The sequence below is a fragment of the Papio anubis genome, chromosome 10 (genome assembly GCF_008728515.1).
Source record: "Papio anubis isolate 15944 chromosome 10, Panubis1.0, whole genome shotgun sequence".
In the NCBI taxonomy this organism is placed as follows: domain Eukaryota; kingdom Metazoa; phylum Chordata; class Mammalia; order Primates; family Cercopithecidae; genus Papio; species Papio anubis.
Genome location: NC_044985.1, coordinates 93,617,908 through 93,635,687, shown reverse-complemented (window position 1 = coordinate 93,635,687; position 17,780 = coordinate 93,617,908). Strand labels below are relative to the sequence as shown.

At 35.7% G+C, this 17,780-nt stretch overlaps 1 protein-coding gene across 15 annotated transcripts in view; it reads right to left on the bottom strand.

Moving 5' to 3' along the window:
• The window catches only part of UNC80 (unc-80 homolog, NALCN channel complex subunit), a 228,096-nt gene that overhangs the window by 144,474 nt on the left and 65,842 nt on the right, over positions 1-17,780 (bottom strand). For 12 of the 15 annotated variants that reach the window (XM_021923937.2, XM_021923939.2, XM_003907896.5 and 9 more), the window contains exons 19-22: positions 14,363-14,577; positions 13,150-13,256; positions 11,348-11,444; positions 4,172-4,344 (exon numbers count right to left, since the gene is read on the bottom strand). In XM_021923937.2, the coding sequence (XP_021779629.2) occupies positions 4,172-4,344; positions 11,348-11,444; positions 13,150-13,256; positions 14,363-14,577 (592 nt within the window). The remainder of the gene's footprint in view (positions 1-4,171; positions 4,345-11,347; positions 11,445-13,149; positions 13,257-14,362; positions 14,578-17,780) is intronic. The other 3 variants (XM_031651893.1, XM_021923929.2, XM_021923933.2) reach the window with 1 other exon arrangement.

Here is a 17,780-nt window from a genome sequence, read left to right as displayed (position 1 = left end):
GTCAAGCCTCAGTCAGAAACAGAGTGTACTTAGAACTGGGAACTCTGGTATGACATCATATCAGAAACTCTAAGTAGTACAGCAGTTGGATATCAGATAGGTATAAAATCGTTTGATGAGAGGGAATGAAGTCCCGATACCCCAGATACCTGATTATCAAACTGTTCATCAATATTCTTCTTAAAATAACCCCCATAAAGCCAGTATTAATTTGTTTTATTGGGATTATTTTTTAAATTCTAAGTGTGTTGCTGTCTTTATGACAAGGCTTTTTTTTCTCCCATGCTCACATATCTTACATAAAGTCTAAAAGCTTTCCATGTAGGAAGTAATTATGACAGGTTTCCTTCTGTTTCTATATCACCACTGAATATTAATAAAGTAATTTCCATTACTTAATGAAAGAGTCTCTTTTTGACAGTGATCATGCATTCATTGAGGTTGAATTCTCAATATTTTTGGGTTCATGGGTGGGTTTTGGGGGACTCCATAAACTTTCTGATATTATAAATTAAATTTTGTCTATAAATGTACTTTTCTTGAGAGAATTTCCATAACTTTATCCAATTTTGAAAGAATCTATGTCCCTAAATGTTAAGAGTCACCAGTTTAGAGAGTGAATGTGTGGTATGAATCTTTAAGATTGAAAATCTTACATTTTTCTATTATTAATTCATCATGTGTTCATATGATAAGGAACACTTTTAAGGATTCAAATGCTTTGTGACCATTAAAAGTCATTCACATTCTTTTTTATTATAGGAGGGCATATACATTTAAGCACATTTTCAGTATGTCAAAGAGATACCCATTCTGATTTATTTAAGTCATCTTTTTTACAGTGATAGCATATGGCATTGCTAAAAGACTCCTGAATGGAAGCAGAAGAATCTGCTCTGATGCCAGTTTTTGCAACAACTAATTCATGTGACCTTGAGCAAACTCACCTCAGCTCTTGGGGCTTTTGTTCCCTCATATGGAAAACAAGCAAATGAAAAGACCACTTGATAGAGCCCCTAACATGGCATGATTCCATATTTATGCAGAAATTTCAGCTCAGGACCTCTGAAAGAATGCGAGGCCTAGACCTTTCCAGTGAATGAAGGACAATCTGTCAACTCTCATCAGGTGCTTATTTTACTTTAAAAATGGTCAAGTATAATGAAAATTACTTGACCTATTATTACTATTATTATCCGCTACTATTATTCCATCATTTTCCAATTTCTACAGCAAGCTGTGCCTATATTTTTCACTCAGTTTTTCAACAAGTTGAAATAAGATGACTTGTTACAATTGTCCTTAATTTCATTAGTCAGTTACCTGAAAATTCTGACGCCTTACTTGTCTAAAAATTTTCCAAAAGTAGCTGTGACTTTAGGATTGAGACAACGATGGACATGATAGTACCCTTGGAGCACTTCAGCTTCAACCATCTGTAAAGCGGCAAATATTACTGTGTATTGAATAATTGTTTGATCAGCTTCTGTCACCTTCACTTTCCTAACCACATTTAAGCTATTGGGTATAAAATACGGAATTTGTTATTGTTGCATGCTTTAAAGTAAGTGGTCTCACATAATATTTTAATAAGAGAGTCAGTATGGTAGAATACAAAATAGAAGGGCTTGGAAGATAGACCCAGGTTCCAATCTGGCTCCATCCTTTGCTGGCTTAGTAGCCCTGCCTATTAATCAGTCTTTCCGTGCTTCAGTTTTTCCCTTTGGCAACAGGATGGGCATACAATAAATACTAATCATTCATTAATCAACCTTAGAATGCTGTAGACTAAGACATCTGGAAAAAAGATCACTATACAAACACAATCTTCATTGGAAAAAGTGAAAAATAGGTGCAGTCCTCCAGTTGAGTTTTGTTGTGTTATCATTAACAGAACCATGTCTGGCACACAGGAATCCCTCAGAAGACATTTGCTGAGTTAATTAATCATTATACGGTGAGTATCTTATAACTCACATTGACTCTGGGCTTTTTAATACCACCACCCTTTCCATTTGATGTATTTGGTATGTAAAGAACTACTAACTCTTCCTGCCTGGCTATATACAGTCCAAAATTACTTACTACTCAGGGAGGAGTTGAGGAGTTGAGGAGTGCTCCACTCACCATCACTGCTCTCATTATCACCCAGTTAGTTCAAGAATTCCTTCTGTTCCCTGATCAAATCCTGCTGCTTACACCACTACTGACCCTGTATGTGGTGTTTGATATTTTCTACTCATATCAGCACTTTCAAATCATTGCCAACCTGAGAGTTATAAAGTAGGAATCTTGGATATTTTAATAGGCATTTCTTTTACTTTTTTTTAAACTTGTAAATTAACAGAGCATTTCTTAAGTTCAAATAAGATGCAGTATAGTTTACTGACTATTAGTATTTTTGGTGACTGGCTGTTCATACACTTTTCCATTGTTTAAGAGTTTGATTGTTTGTTCTTTTCTAATGAATTTGTTGCATTTATTTATTTTAATCTGCTCCTTAGGGAACCGAGCAAGATGTGATTAAGACAAACGATGCATGACTCAAAAGAGTGACAGCTAAGCTTCCACTGTCCCACCTAGAAAACAGGGGATTGGCTCCTTGCCTTGTTAAGCTCTCCTGCTTTAGGCAGACATCTCACTGTACTTTGATTGTTTAATTGCCACAAACCCCAGCTCTCCTGGAGACCTGTGATTCTCTACATTTTACAGTCACCATGGCACATATCAATACACATTGAACATGCTGCAATTTTTAAAAAAATCTCAAAGGTCACTACCCAATAATGAGAAACTGACTGAAAAAAACATCTTTTTTTTTTTTTTTTGAGACGGAGTCTTGCTCCGTCACCCAGACTGAAGTGCAGTGGTGCGATCTTGGCTCACTGCAAGCTCCGCCTCCCAGGTTCACACCATTCTCCTGCCTCAGCCTCCCGAGTAGCTGGGACTACAGGCACCCGCCACCACGCCTGGCTAATTTTTTGTATTTTTAGTAGAGACAGGGTTTTACCGTGTTAGCCAGGATGGTCTTGATCTGCTGATCTCGTGATCTGCCCACCTCGGCCTCCCAAAGTGCTGGGATTGCAGGCATGAGCCACCGCGCCCAGCCTGAAAAAATCTTATATAATGGAAAGCAATCATTTTGGATGATTATAAGTGGTACTAATATTTCAGCCTTAAGTGAAGCCACATACCTTGCTGGTCACTAAATATCCTGAGAGCAAAAGCTGCAAATGTCACAGAGAAATTTCATGAATTATATTATAAGGTTTGTATTATTTTCCAAGGTAAAATATGAGTAACCACTGGTCACTCATTTGTGTGTCATAAAACCTGAAATAAAGATCATTTATTGGCAGGCTTAAAATTTTTTGTTCTAATAAAAATCTATTTCAGTTTGTCTTTTTAAAAGGTTAAAATAAAATACTTTTATTTATTGATGTTTACTTGGTATTTTGTACCGTGTTTATGCGGCATATGATGACTTTATAAATAAAGGTAAATAAATTGAGAGGCTGAGTTCAAAATTCACATGTGGGCCTAATTTACCTGACAAAAACACTTTCTAACCAAGATCCACTTCATACTCTTTAATCCCTTACATGTGTATAATACCATACAATGTTCAAAGTGCTTTTGTGCAATTCATTTCAATTGATCCTTGCTTCATATTTTTCCTCCAATTGATGGATAATGAAATCAAGGCTTGGCGAGTTTAAAGGACTAATACGTGGCAGACATAGGACCAATAATATAATAATAATGGCCCACTTTATTGTGTAGTTCCTATATTTCAGGCACTGTGATGAGGGCTTTATATCTAATACCTCGTTTAGTTTTCACACTAGCCCTAGAAGGTAGCTATAGTATTGTTATTGCTCTTACACTCATTTTACAGAGGTTCAGGTGGTAAATGTCAGAGTGATTTTAACTCAGTCAGTCTGACTCCAGAGCCCTCACATATTTAGACAGTCTATTTCCGAGGGCATATTAATTAGCATGTTTCTCCCTTTCTTTTCTCTCACCTCACCATCTTTCTTCCCCCTTTTATCACTAATTCTGGAAAAGCAAACAAACACAGGAGGATTACAATTGAGGATTCATGCTTACCTCTGTTAATAGTATTACTTGGGATGCAGGGTAGGGTGGGAAAATTCTTTCACTAACTTACTAGATCCAAGGCGGCTGCTAGGATGGAGGCATCAGGAATGGTCCCTGGCTCACAGCAGTTCAAGAGAAATTGGAAGCGTTTCATGCCTTGTCGGATTGCTCCAAGATTCACCACGTTTTTGCTTTTTCCACCATCTTGGTTGGGAGAGAGATGATCATCAAAACTGTGGCAACCTATAGGAGTGGTGCCATGGTGGAGGAACGAAAGAGAGAGAATGTAACGGATCACAGGTTTAAAAAGAGTTTCAAAGATACAACAGTGTGTTTACTACAGTGTTGGCCAGAAAACTTTCTCCTTCACTCCACTTCCTTGCTCTCCACCTTAACGTTTGATTTAAACACATCCTGACTTTTGGGAATCTGGTAACACGTGACATATGAAAATGTAAGATTTTACCGAAATATTTAAATATAGTGTTTGATCATTTTATTTGCAGGTCTTCTTTTGAATACTAGTAAGAGCTTTTGGTGTATTTAAAATTATTCTTCCTGTAATCAACAACTTCTGTTTTTATGGAAGTTGCAGTCACTGTGCAATTTCCAATCTGTTACAACAAATTGATACAGCATTGGTACAGCATTGTGTATAATGTGTACACTGTGTACAGAATGCTGTACAAATTGGTACATTTTGGTGTGGTGAAAGCATTGTAGTGAAAGGAAAAACCTTTTATCAGTTACAGCACAAAGAATCACTGGCTACTGGAGGTCCAGAATTAGGGTTACCACTCTAACAATTTGCATTCATAGTAGATAAAAGGGGGTGTTTACAGTTATGGGCCTGGGTTTATCATGACAGTGCGCCACACACAAGGATGTCAGCCACCATATCCACTAATGTAAAAATGCGGGAACCTACTCTATCAGGGAACACATCATTTGGAAGCAGTTTAAGCCTGGGACACAGATTCACTTAGACTTTATTATCACCAGATTTAAAAATTATGGCAAGGCATAAAAATAATTACCAGCCTTGGTCTACAACTTTCACAATGACTCAATCATATTGACCTATGTCAGTATGAAATAACATGATGTCTGGGATTTGTTTTACAATACATTTAAAAGAGCATGAAAGATAGATGAAGCAAATATGGCAATTTCTAAATTATTTTTGCCAGTGGGTGATGAATATTTTGGATCCATTGAACCATTCTCTTTACTTTTTGCCTATGTTTGAACATTTTCATAAGCTCAAAAATGGCCTCAGAAGATAAAGTATCATTAGTGAAATTTCCTATATTTCATTCTTTATGGCTTTGTTTCTTTTTCAGATACAAATATTCCATATTCAAAAATTCAAAATTCAATACCTTCAGTGTTTTTTTGCCAGTTAGTATAGCATTTTTTTTATCATATGCAAAAAGAACTACCATGAGAAGAATTTGATGGTGGAAAAAATTCAAAAGACAAAATCTCAAATGATACAAAGCTATAGATGAGGAACAAACAATTCCAGGAGAGCCTTGTTTTCAGGCAGCTCCCTTTCAAAATGCTACTCTATTTCCTCACCGGACACCATCAAAGCTACTAGAACAGGTATATTCCTGTTATTCTTTATAACTATATGTCACTTCATTAATCATTTATATATACCCCTTTAATAGTATATAAAGTATACTAATATGTATACCAAAGGATTCTCATCTGTTAAAAAGTATAAACAGTCCCTTAAACTTTGAATTGAAGAGACATCCCAAATAATAAGGTTTTTCTTTTTTGTGAATCCAGTTGTTTTATTATTTGTTACTATAATTAAGATTTAAAATACATTAGGTAATAACTACCTAAAATTTGTAATGGAATTAATACATAAGACCAGATAGATGATCAATGAAGTTATTCTTATTTATCAAATTTAGTAAGAACAGTTGCCATTATTTTATTTAAGGAAGCATTAAGAATATGTATTTCACAGTTTTCTTCAACTTTTATTTGACAAGATTACTAATTTCAAAATAATTTTATTCAATATTGCTAAAAGAAGTGTCATTTTAATTGCAAGAATTTCAAAAATAATGCAGTTAAGGAACGTAAGTAAAATAACGAAGACAGAAGTCATCAAAACACTCACTGACAGCAAGAACCTATATTCTTTGCTTCACAGAATAATATATATTTGTTACAGGTGAGAAGATAAGCAGAATCCTATAAGCACAGGACATAAGAGTCATGTTATTAATAAAAGCTAATTATAATGGAAATTTTCCATTGTATTTATATAGCATTAATAGATAATAATATATTTTTGATATAATTTTGGTACTATTTTGAGCACTTAGTAGATCCCAAGTACTGTATGAAATGTTTTATAATTAATTTTCTTTATTTTTTGCAATAGCCCTATAAGATAAGTTTTTACAAATGATTTTAAAAGAGAATGTATTTTTGGGATGTATGGGTCTGTTGGTGAGGAGATAGTGGTGGACAGAGACAGAGAGATAAAGAAGGAACAGGTGAAGGAACAGGTTAAGCAGCCCAATCTGTTTATACAATGGACAGTTATAAAGGCAAGATTTAAATCCAGATCTACTGACCACAAACCTGCACTCTTACCACTATGCCACAATGTAATTTCTAAAATACCAAATGTTTATATGGAAGAAGGTCAGACTTTTATACTCTGCTGAAGGTAGTGATCATGTTAGAAAAACTTAATGTAAGAAATAATTCCTCATTGTACATGTTATATTTCTTGGGTTTTCTCCTGTATCTTTAATGATAAACTGACGATAAAATTGTATCCTGCTGGCATTCCATATTGTACTACTAAAAGAAATGTCAAAAAGTAATTTGGCTGCAAAATGTATTTTTTATCAATTTTTTATAGCAATACACTAGGATGTGAGAATGCCTCTTGGCTTCCTTAGACATAATGATTACTTTTTTAGCCTCAGTATATTTTAGTTGCATTTGTTTAATATTTATTTTTTATGTTGAGGTGTATATTGAGGTGTAATTATAATTCTATTTACATAGAATGCATTTTTATAAGCTTTTAAATCCAAGAAGGGATGTAAAAAATATCCTACTTGTTTTTTAATATTATTTTTAATTGGCAGATCATTATCATACACATTTATGGGTACAAAGTTTCAGACATATAAAATCTAGTATTTCTTTAAGCAGTATTTCCCATTGTGTTGATGGCACAGCTGAGAACATAGAAGATATGCAGTAAACGTGTTGATTAGTTGAAAAAAATTGTTTTAATTAATCAAACACCTTCCCTCAAATACAGACAACATGATTTTTAAAATGAAATAATTTCATTGAATATGAAAACACAAAAGAAAAAGATAGCTGATTTCTGAATGTAATTTCAATTCTATTTCACGTTCACCAGATACAGTTTTCATTTATTGAATGACTTTTAAATTTTAAAGAAATTCTATTGGCATTTCATCTCAAATCATTGAAGTTGAAGTAATGCGTTTAAACTGAGGGTAAGAAGGTTTGACGTTTGTTCTCTTTAACAACTTTAAAGAAAGAAACAAATTCTGTAATTAAGATAATTTAGATGAGAAAAGACAACACATCTATCATGGTTGGGTACAAATCATTTGTACACATAGATTGCAAAAGAAAGAAAGAAAAAGAAGGAAAGGGAAGAAAGAAAAGAAAGAAAGGAGAGAGCAAGAAAGAAAGCAAGAGAAAGAAAGAAAAGAGAAGGAAAGAAAGGAAGGAAGGAGAAAAGGAAGTAAGGAAAAAAGCAGGCTCAAAAATACAATGATGTTTGCACGACTAAGGGAAGTAGTTGTTGCAAAATATGATGTACTTAGATTAGCAGATGATGTTGTTTAAGCTGGAGATACTTATTTTCTGCAAGCAATTCCAAAGGAATAATCTCACAGCATATCTTTTATAATTTTTAACAAGCAAGAGAACATAGGCAGAGAATAGTGATATATAAGCTATATTCTCTTGCCAGCCCAAAGCACATAAAATATTCCAGATAACAATCTCAAATACTATGGCTTTGTTTTCTAGACATGCAAAAACAAACTGCCGATATTTCAGGTATTGTTGACACAAACTCATTGTAGAATCTGGCTCTATGAATATTCCATATCAGATCTTTTGAATCTGTGAATGGAATACAAAGAATATATGAAACAATGGCTAAAATCCATAGGAATCGTGGTAAGAAAAACACAAACTCCAGAATGAACTAATGTTTGTAAGAAATGCTAATGATAACATGTTTGGAACATGAATAAGAAGAGAATGTAAGAGAATTAAAAGGAGAGTGGAAACAAGTCAATTATGCTTTTATCTTTTCCACCAAGAAGAAAAATCTACAAATGGGGAAGTATAGTGCCGTAATCAGTTAGGTCAGCTATAAGGAAATGCCATAGACTGGGTGACTTAAAACAACAAACATTTATTTCTCACAGTTCTGAAGGCTGGAAGTCTGAGATCAGGGTGTCGTCATGGTCAGGTTCTTGGTGATGGCTCTCTTCCTGGTTATGTCCTCACGTGGCTTTTCCTTGGTGTATGCATGCAGAGAGACCTTATGTCTCCTCTTTTTTTTTTTTTCTTTTTTAATAAGGGCATTAAAATCCCATCACAAGTGCCCCCCTTATGAGCTTATCTAAACCTAATCACCTCCCAAAGCCTCCACCTCTAAATACTATCACTTTGGGGATTAGAGCTTTGAGACAAATTTTTTGGGGATATACACATTCAGTTCGCAGCAGACAGAAAAAGTTCACTTAAGAAGAAATATTTGGGCAGGCATGGTGGTTCATGACTGTAATCCCAGCACTTTGGGAAGCTGAGGTAGGAGGATCACTTGAGGCCAAGAGTTCAAGATCAGCCTGGGCAACATAGCAAGACACCCCACCCCCCACCCATCTCTACAAAAAATGTAAAACAAATTTAGTGGGGCACGGTGCTGCATGTCCGTAATCCTAGCTATTTGCAAGGTTGAGGCAGGAGTATCATTTGAGCCTGGGAGTTTGAGGCTGCAGAGAACTATGATTGTACCATTGCACTCCAGCATGGGTGACAGGGGAAGACCCTGTCTCAAAAAGAAAGAAGGAAGAAAGGAAAGAAAGAAAGAGAGGAAAGAAAGAAAGAGAGAGAGAGAGAAAGAAAGAGAAGAAAGAAGGGAGGATGGGAGGAAGGGAAGGAGGAAGGGAAGGAGGAAGGGAGGGAGGGAGAGAGGGAGGGAAGAAGGAAGGAAGGAAGGAAGAAGGAAGGAAGGAAGGAAGGAAGGAAGGAAGGAAGGAAGGAAGGAATTTTGAAAAAAGAAGAAATATTCACCAAATGTGAGAGACCCTACATTCTTTGAGTTTAAGCCTCAGTTATACTTTAGTGCATAAAGAGAACTTAAAGATGTGATTGCAGCTCCAGTCAAATGACATCCAGTTAGCATGACACATACCTGGAGAACACACTTTAGCTCCACACTTCATTCTCAAAAAAGCACAACAAAAATTTCTTTATAATACTGACGTCTGAACGTGAGACATATTGTCTCCAAAATATTGTGAGGAGTGGAAAGAGTGTAAAAGGATTGAAAATTATGAATGTCCTGGTTATTAGGAAGATTCTTAAAACCACAGAGACTAATAAACTTGATGTTTGCCCTAGCCAAATTCTATAAGAGACAATTAAATAAGATAGGAACATTTTCAAAAGAGAAGTAATCATAGGAGTCACTGTAACTTCATTATGCTGAACTAAGTCACATTCTTCTTTTTGATAGAGTGTAAGGATATCATAGGCATGTTCTGGAAAATTCTGATGATGTTTCTGTAGTGATATGGGAAAGTTCTCTGATCACTAGAAAATTACGTGCATGGTTCACTAAAAATCTGTACCCACAAATTATTAATTAATCAAAGTCAAGTAGAAGTATTCTTAGAGTTATATCTTTGCATTTGTCCTGTTCAGAAATAGTATGAACAACTTGGACGAGAACAGGGAAATGTGCACGTCTTTGCAGACAGATCTTTATAGTAGAAAGAAGAAAAGACAGAGTTTGATTTAGTTTTGATTCTCTTTTCATTCATTTGCTTATTTATTTATATTTTAATATAAAATCTCAAATATTATGGATTATAAAGAGTGGAAAGAGTGTAAAAGGATTGAAAATGGATACTTCTCAAAATTATGGATTCTGTCTCTTAATTTCCTTCCTGGGGAAGTGACTTAACTACCTCTTAAATTAATGAAATAATAAATTTTCATCATTTTTGAAATGAAGAACAAATAATGGCTACATCAAAATATACCATGATATTCATCCATGTGAAAAAAAGCCAGCAAAAAATTAATCAATACAAACCAATTACGTAATGTGAAAATAGAAAATGTAATATTAAATTGTGTTCATATACTTCCTGTGGTCCTCAAGCTTAATAGTCACACTATCCACTATACTAATTAATTTTAAATATGGCATACTGCATTCCATCCTAAGTTCCACATTTTGTAAAAAAGCATATCATCTAACTAAAATACATAATAAAAATGAATCAGAATGGTGACAGATCTAGAGACACTTCCACGTAAGGAAAAGTAAAGAAATCAAAGATGTTTAGCTAGCAGCAGTGAGATCAAAAGAGAGAACATGAAATGGATAACATATGGAGTTTGCATGGTATGTGTGTGTGAGAGTGTATGTGATGTGTATGTGTGTGCATCTTGGTACAGACGTCATAACTAGGACAAATGAAGCAAATTTGTGGATAAGTATGTCTTCAGAATGTGAAGAAAAATTCTCTAATAATTAAGGCTGTCTTGCTCTGGAACAGGTTGCTTTGTAAAGTTATAAACTCCCCCTCAGTGAAAGTGTGCAGAGGGCGGCTGGCCACCTGTCAGGGATATACTGAGCAGAATTTGTAAGTAGATAGGTGGGTGGATAAAAGGATCTCTGGAAGTTTTGTAAAGTTCTCAGATTTTAATAAAGGATAGAACAGCAGAAGAGGCTGGATCTTACTCTTTGCAAACCCAGTGCCCATCACAGAGTGAGGAACATAGTAAGGCTTCCGTAAATGTCTGTTGAATCAAATTGCAAAAAGAGAAGCTATAGATAGTGGTAAAAGCGTGTATGAGAAAGAAATGAATGAAAAACCAATGAAAATAGAAAGTGGAACACTTAATCTAATCAAGTTTTTGTTCTGTTTGATGAACGTTGAATAGAATTCTTAGGATGCATGACATTTACCAAGACGCTTGAAGAAATTCTCCTCTTCATCTCTTCCATTTTCCATTCCACTTCCTGGCCCACCTTCAGAAAGCTTCACAGCACTGGTGAATTTGACCTGAAAAAAAAAAAAAAGAAAAAGGAAAGTAGAGAGATGACAAGATTCAAAGGTAAATCTTTGTGGTTAGATCAATCCTTGACTTGAAAATGAGTTGTTTACTCATTTTCATACGATTACTTTGCTCTTCTGGGCTCCACATCTGGTTAGTTTAGTCATCAGTGTAGTTCATTCCCATGTGCCAAAAAAGATATCACTGTAACTACAAGAAGGAACCAGGTCCCAGATAACTAAAGCTAAATAATCTGGTGCTATAAAAATAATTGAGATATTCTTAGAGTTTAAATCTGGTAAAGTCCAAACTGAAATAATGAATAGCAAGACATAGTTATTCTTTACAAACACCACAATTGAGAATCAGACCAAAGTGAAAGATAGCCAAATAGAATACTTTAAATCTCTGAAATAATCAGTATAAATTAATTTATAGAGTGCATTATAATGAAAATGTAATAACATATTTCTCTGTCTAAGAATTAAAATATGTTCTTCATCTTGCTTTTAGGTCAGCAGTACTCAAAATTTTTTGCACAGCAAGGAAGCTATGAGCCACACAAACTCCAATATTTGACTTATGCTTTTTTAGCAAATAGAAGGTAAGGAAGGAATGATACATATATTTTCTAAATATCCAATAGTCTTGCATATTACTTGTATAATTTCAAAATATCACTTTTAAAACAGACTAGATAAAAGAAAATGGTTTGGCTGGGCAGGGTGGCTCACGCCTGTAATCCCAGCACTTTGGGAGGTCGAGGCATGCAGATCACAAGGTCAAGAGATCGAGACCATCCTGGTCAACATGGTGAAACCCCGTCTCTACTAAAAATACAAAAATTAGCTGGGTATGGTGGCATGCATTAGTCGCAGCTATTTGGGAGGCTGAAGCAGGAGAATCGCTTGAACCCGGGAGGTGGAGGTTGCAGTGAGCCAAGATCACCTATTGCACTCCAACCTGGAGACACATAGAGTCTCTGTCAAAAACAAAACAAAAACAAAAACAACAGCAACAACAACAAAAAACCCACAACACAACAAAACAAAACCAAACCCCTGGTTTTACTGAGATTAGAAAACAAAAGAATGTAAGCAAATAATTTGTATACATATAAGGAAACATAACTCTTACATTTGCTGAAAATTAGGCATACAAATGACCAGGCCATGGAGCATCCACAGAGAAGACTCTTGGAAGAAATCTTATGCTACTCCAATGCTTCACAGTATTATGAAGGAGGAGTGTAGTGAAAACAGTCATCCTGAGTTTCCTCCTTCTTTTCAATACAGAAAATGGTTCATATGGTGCCAAAAGTAGTGGAAAAAGAATGGATTATGTGTGTCTTCATATGTAAAAGGAATCACTGTAAAATTACCGGATTCTTGGATAGGAGTTTGAAATGTCAGTCATTTCATAGATGTGTCAAAAGTTAAAAATGGCTGGGAAAAATGTCTATATACATCTCCACATCTGCATTATAATTTTACATAATTTTTGACCACACTTTTCCTTTTTCCTTTCCTATGATAGCCTACTACTTAAACATTTTAGTTTCCATTGCTTATCTAAGTTTCCAAAGTTAGTTCATCTGGAGAGTTTCTTCAGCTTTTCCTTATTTGGTTCCTGCAGGTGTTTGCTATTTCTCAGCCTTCACATGTTTCTGTCAGCGACTTCAACATTCACTTACACAAGTTATGTCCTGTTTACCTTGGAGCTTTGTCTGATGAAAGAGAGTCGGTCCACAGAGCTAATGTCTAGGAGGTCCTCCACACCATCTGCCAGGCCTGAGAGGGATGATCTTTTCAGCCAGTTCCCTATTTAATAGTTAAATCATTTAGATCAATGTAGCATTTTCTACCCAACCAATTAAACAGAAATGTCAGCATAAGCCCAACAAGCGATGAAAGTTACATTACTTGGTACAAATAGAAAAACAAAGTGTTTTCAATGTACATGCTTGGAATAAAAATGTTCAGTGTTAGACTATAAAATTACATGAGCATGTGGGGCCAGGACAAAAAGAATCTGGGTTGAGATGAAACCATCATCTATCCAGCTTCACATCTCTCATTAAAGATTGTGAATGTTACCTCCTAAATATTTCTCAAATGTGTTCATTTATCTCTGCCTACATGGCCACCACCCAGTTCAAGCTTCCATTTACTTATACCTAACCTACTAGCTAACTTTCCATCTGGTCTCCCTTATCTACTCAAGCTCCCTCCAGTATGATTTCCACTCAGTGATGTTTTGGAAAAAGTTTACTTGCTTGAGTTACTCTCCTGTTCAACATCGCATCTTGGCTATCCAGGGATGTAGAATGAGAAGTCAACCTGACCTGGCTTCTATCATTCTACTATAGTCATACAGCCACTTGTCCCCTTGTTTCAGTTCCTTCACTTCCCTCTGGCCTTCTAATATCTTTGCATATAATGGCTACCTGGAGTGCTCTCGTTCCTTCTCCCAAGTATCCTGGAGATCTTAATGCCACTATCACTAGGAAGCCTTCCCTGATTTCTGCCTCCTCCCCCACATTTGGGTCAGGTCTCATTGTTGCATGTTTTCATAGAACTATGTATATTTCCTTCATAAAATTCATAGTTTGCAATTATACTTAGTTGTATGATTATCTGCTTTAATGACTGGGGCTCCTACTATATTGCAAGTTTAGCAAAGTTGGGAGGCTGTGTGTATTTGTTCGCTATTTAATCCTTGATGGCTAGTGTAGTGACTGCGCATGGAAGAGGCATATACTAGGGCATTAAAAAATACATGTGGAAAAAATTAAATGAATGAATGAATGAAGTCAGTTTAGGTCTTATGACATGAAGATCTTCTGTTTCAGCCCTACTATGCATTACTGAATTGATCTGAGGACATGGTTGGTAATAAGATAATCCATAAACAAATACAGACATACTTTTACCTATGGGGAGTTTAAGCTTCTTTCGGAGGGAAATTCTGCGGGATCGTGAGCGGGCACGTCGGTCAGAGGTGGTCCCTGAGTGGGCAGTGGTGCATTCTGAAGTGTCCTGCTCAGACTGGCTGCTGGTGTCACTTGCTGCACTCTGGGACTTGAACATCTTACGCCAGAAATCTTTCCGCCCCAGGTTGGCTCCTTGCATTTGCTCATCACTGTAAGCAAGCAGAGGATAGAGTTAAACTTCTGACAACACTTGAGAAATTCTCCTAAATTTCTTTCAACTTCCTGTCAATGATATTTAGGCAAATCATGCAAAACAATCTTTGATGGACTGAAATGTGGGAAGAGTGGGCATTGAAGTGGGAGGAAAGAGATCAAAGTTGATCTTCTGAGCTCTTCTTGAAAATAGTCATGTCTCAGCTATAATTTGAGGTGGTCGGTTTTTTTCAACTTTAATAAAAACATTAAATATTATTGAAGGTATTCATCTGCAGGTGTGAGTCATAATACCAGAAGCACTTACAATTTCAGTAAATATTTAACTTTTTTTTTTTTTTTAAGATGGAGTCTTGCTCTATCGCCCAGGCTGGAGTGTAGTGGCACAATCTCGGCCCACTGCAACCTCCGCCTCCTGGGTTCAAGTGATTCTCCTGCCTCAGCCTCCTGAGTAGCTGGGACTGCAGGCACCTACCACCACACCCAGCTAATTTTTTGTATTTTTAGTACAGATGGGGTTTCACTGTGTTAGCCAGGATGGTCTCGATCTCCTGACCTCATGATTCCCCCCGCCTCAGCCTCCCAAAGTGCTGGGATTACAGGCGTGAGCCACTGCGCCCGGCCAATATTTAACTTTTTATTAAAGACCCCTGAGGTTTGTGCAGTACTGTTCCTCATTCCCCACCCATCACCCCAGTATAGTATCATACTTGAACACCAAATAAACTTACAAAAAATACTTAAATGAATGGAATGCCATCACACGATACCCAGGAAATGCATCATCCTACAACCAGTAAGTCAAAGAAACTTAGGTAGGGCTTGAAAGTAAAAAATAAGTACAACTCAGTAGGGCAAACAGGAACACCTGCAAGGGGATTTTTGATTAGGGCATTCCACAATAGGAGAAAGACCAGTAGTCAATAACATGCAGAATTTAATCTCACGAGAAATTAAAAAACAGGCAGCTGAAGTAAGATCTTTATTTTTACTCAATAAATTAGCAATGATTAAGGGAGTTCATGGTGGGGGGGGCGGTGGTGGGGAGGAGAGAAAGCAATAGTTCCTATCATACTCCCAGTGGGGAGGTAAAATGATCCAACCTTTCTTTAAAGTAATTTGGCAATACGATATCCAATGCTTATATCACCGCCCTTAACAGAGAAATTCAATTTCCAGAAAGTAATCTCATGGAAATTATGGGACAACATACTAAGATGTAGGTACTAGAAGGTCAAATACTCACTGAGTAATTATTGGTCAACTTAAAAAAGGAGGAAACAATCTAAATGTTCAACACCAGGAAAACAGTTGAATAGATTATGGGATTTCCATATGGTGGTATACTCTGTAGTCATTATACTTTTATTTTAGAGGACTATTATATGAAAAATATTCACTATATACTGCGAAGTGAAAAGGCAACAATCAAATGGTTTTAAAAAACCATCACCAGGTTAATTGGGAAAGAAAGTACACATGTGACCACGTGTCTGAGTGTGGTTTTGTGTGCACACATGCTCAAAAATGTCTCCAACATAATACACAAAGAGTTTATAGAGGTTATCTCTAGTTGGTGGTATTTCCATTTTTAAACTACTTTCCCTTTATGTTTTTCTGTGTTTTCTACATTTGTCAGCTTGAGCAACATATATTACTCCAGTAATTTGGAAAGGAAAAGGTATAGAAAATACATAATGAAACTTATTTATGGGGTTTTACATATTGATTTTCTTACAAGCTTTGGGGCTGAATCAACCCAAAATTTGACAGTACTGTGTACAGCAATCATTTTCTACAGATATTCATATGGGTATCCAGAATTTCTTAAAATCTCATCAGAGTACTAAATATTTTTAAATTCTTTTTTTTAAAAATAGGGCATTCTGTTTATCAAATATGGTATGAATTTAAATTAGTTTTCTAAAATTTGATTTCTCAGTTACTTTTTATCAAACAGTCACAGGGTATGAAGCATTTCTGACTTTTGGTAAATGCATGGCATAATGATATGTGTATGACTATGTGGTCTGGCTATAAAAACATCTGGGGAGGTTATAATTTCTCAGTTTCCTCAATAAAATGTTACACTGGCTTTGTTCAGTGGTGTGTATCAATATTGAGTTTCAGAGAAATGAGTATATAAAACTGCTTTAATATGACTCAGGGAATGTGACTATTATTTAAGAAGGAAGAAGACACAGGGCCACAAGGGGAGAGAAGGAAACAGAAAGAGAAGCTAGAGGAGGAGCCAGTGTCATCTGAAGTAACCACCCATCTTTCTCCAGTGCTAACTAGGGAACATTTGACATGGTTACCTTTTGGGCCTATTGAGATCACGAAAAGTTCCATGTTTGACATTTTATGACATCACTCTAAGTGGAAATATTTATGTAGAGGCATATTAAAACATGTATCTTCACATAAGAAGAAAGAATAGATGTGCTAAATGCTAAGAAATTAGGTGGTATTTACAGAACACTGAACTAAGAGAATATTTTGGAATCTAGAAAACTTAATAACCTAGAAATATTCAGTCGATGGCTTTATTTTTTAAATCCAATTTGCCTAGTTGATCATTCTCATTGATCAGATTAGCTCAATAGTTGCTGGTGTTACCTGAAAAGAAAATCATCTCTTCTTTTTTGGGCAGACTTTCTGTGTATAAAGACTTTTAACTAGTCTCATGGCTATTCAGTCACAGAACTTTGTCTTTCACATTGATTTTTTTTCCTTAGAGCTTATGTTTGATTTTTTACCATGTCCTTAAAGGCTACCTTAAAGGGAAAACTAAAACTGAATTTTAAGAAAGGAAGCTAAAGAAAACAAAAGCTTAACAATAATCTGACACTTTTATCCTTTCATTAATTGATTGAATCATTCATTCATTCAATCATGAAATATAGATTAAGTGCCTACTATGAGCAAGCCCAGTCTCCATACTGGGGCTATAGCCATATGCAAAAACTCACATGTTCTGTGAACCCATGGACTTGATCTACTTAAACACTAAATAAACAGAAAACTGTGTTTATCACAAATTTGTGTTTACTACAAAATCTCTAAGATTTTGAAGTGCTCCAAGAACTGTGTGGGCATTTTTTATTTGAAGATTTTGTTCACTTGCTATGGATTACTAAGGTCCTATCTGATGGCTGTTTGCTTCTCACTTTGATTTCCCTGACTGTGAAGAAAGGAT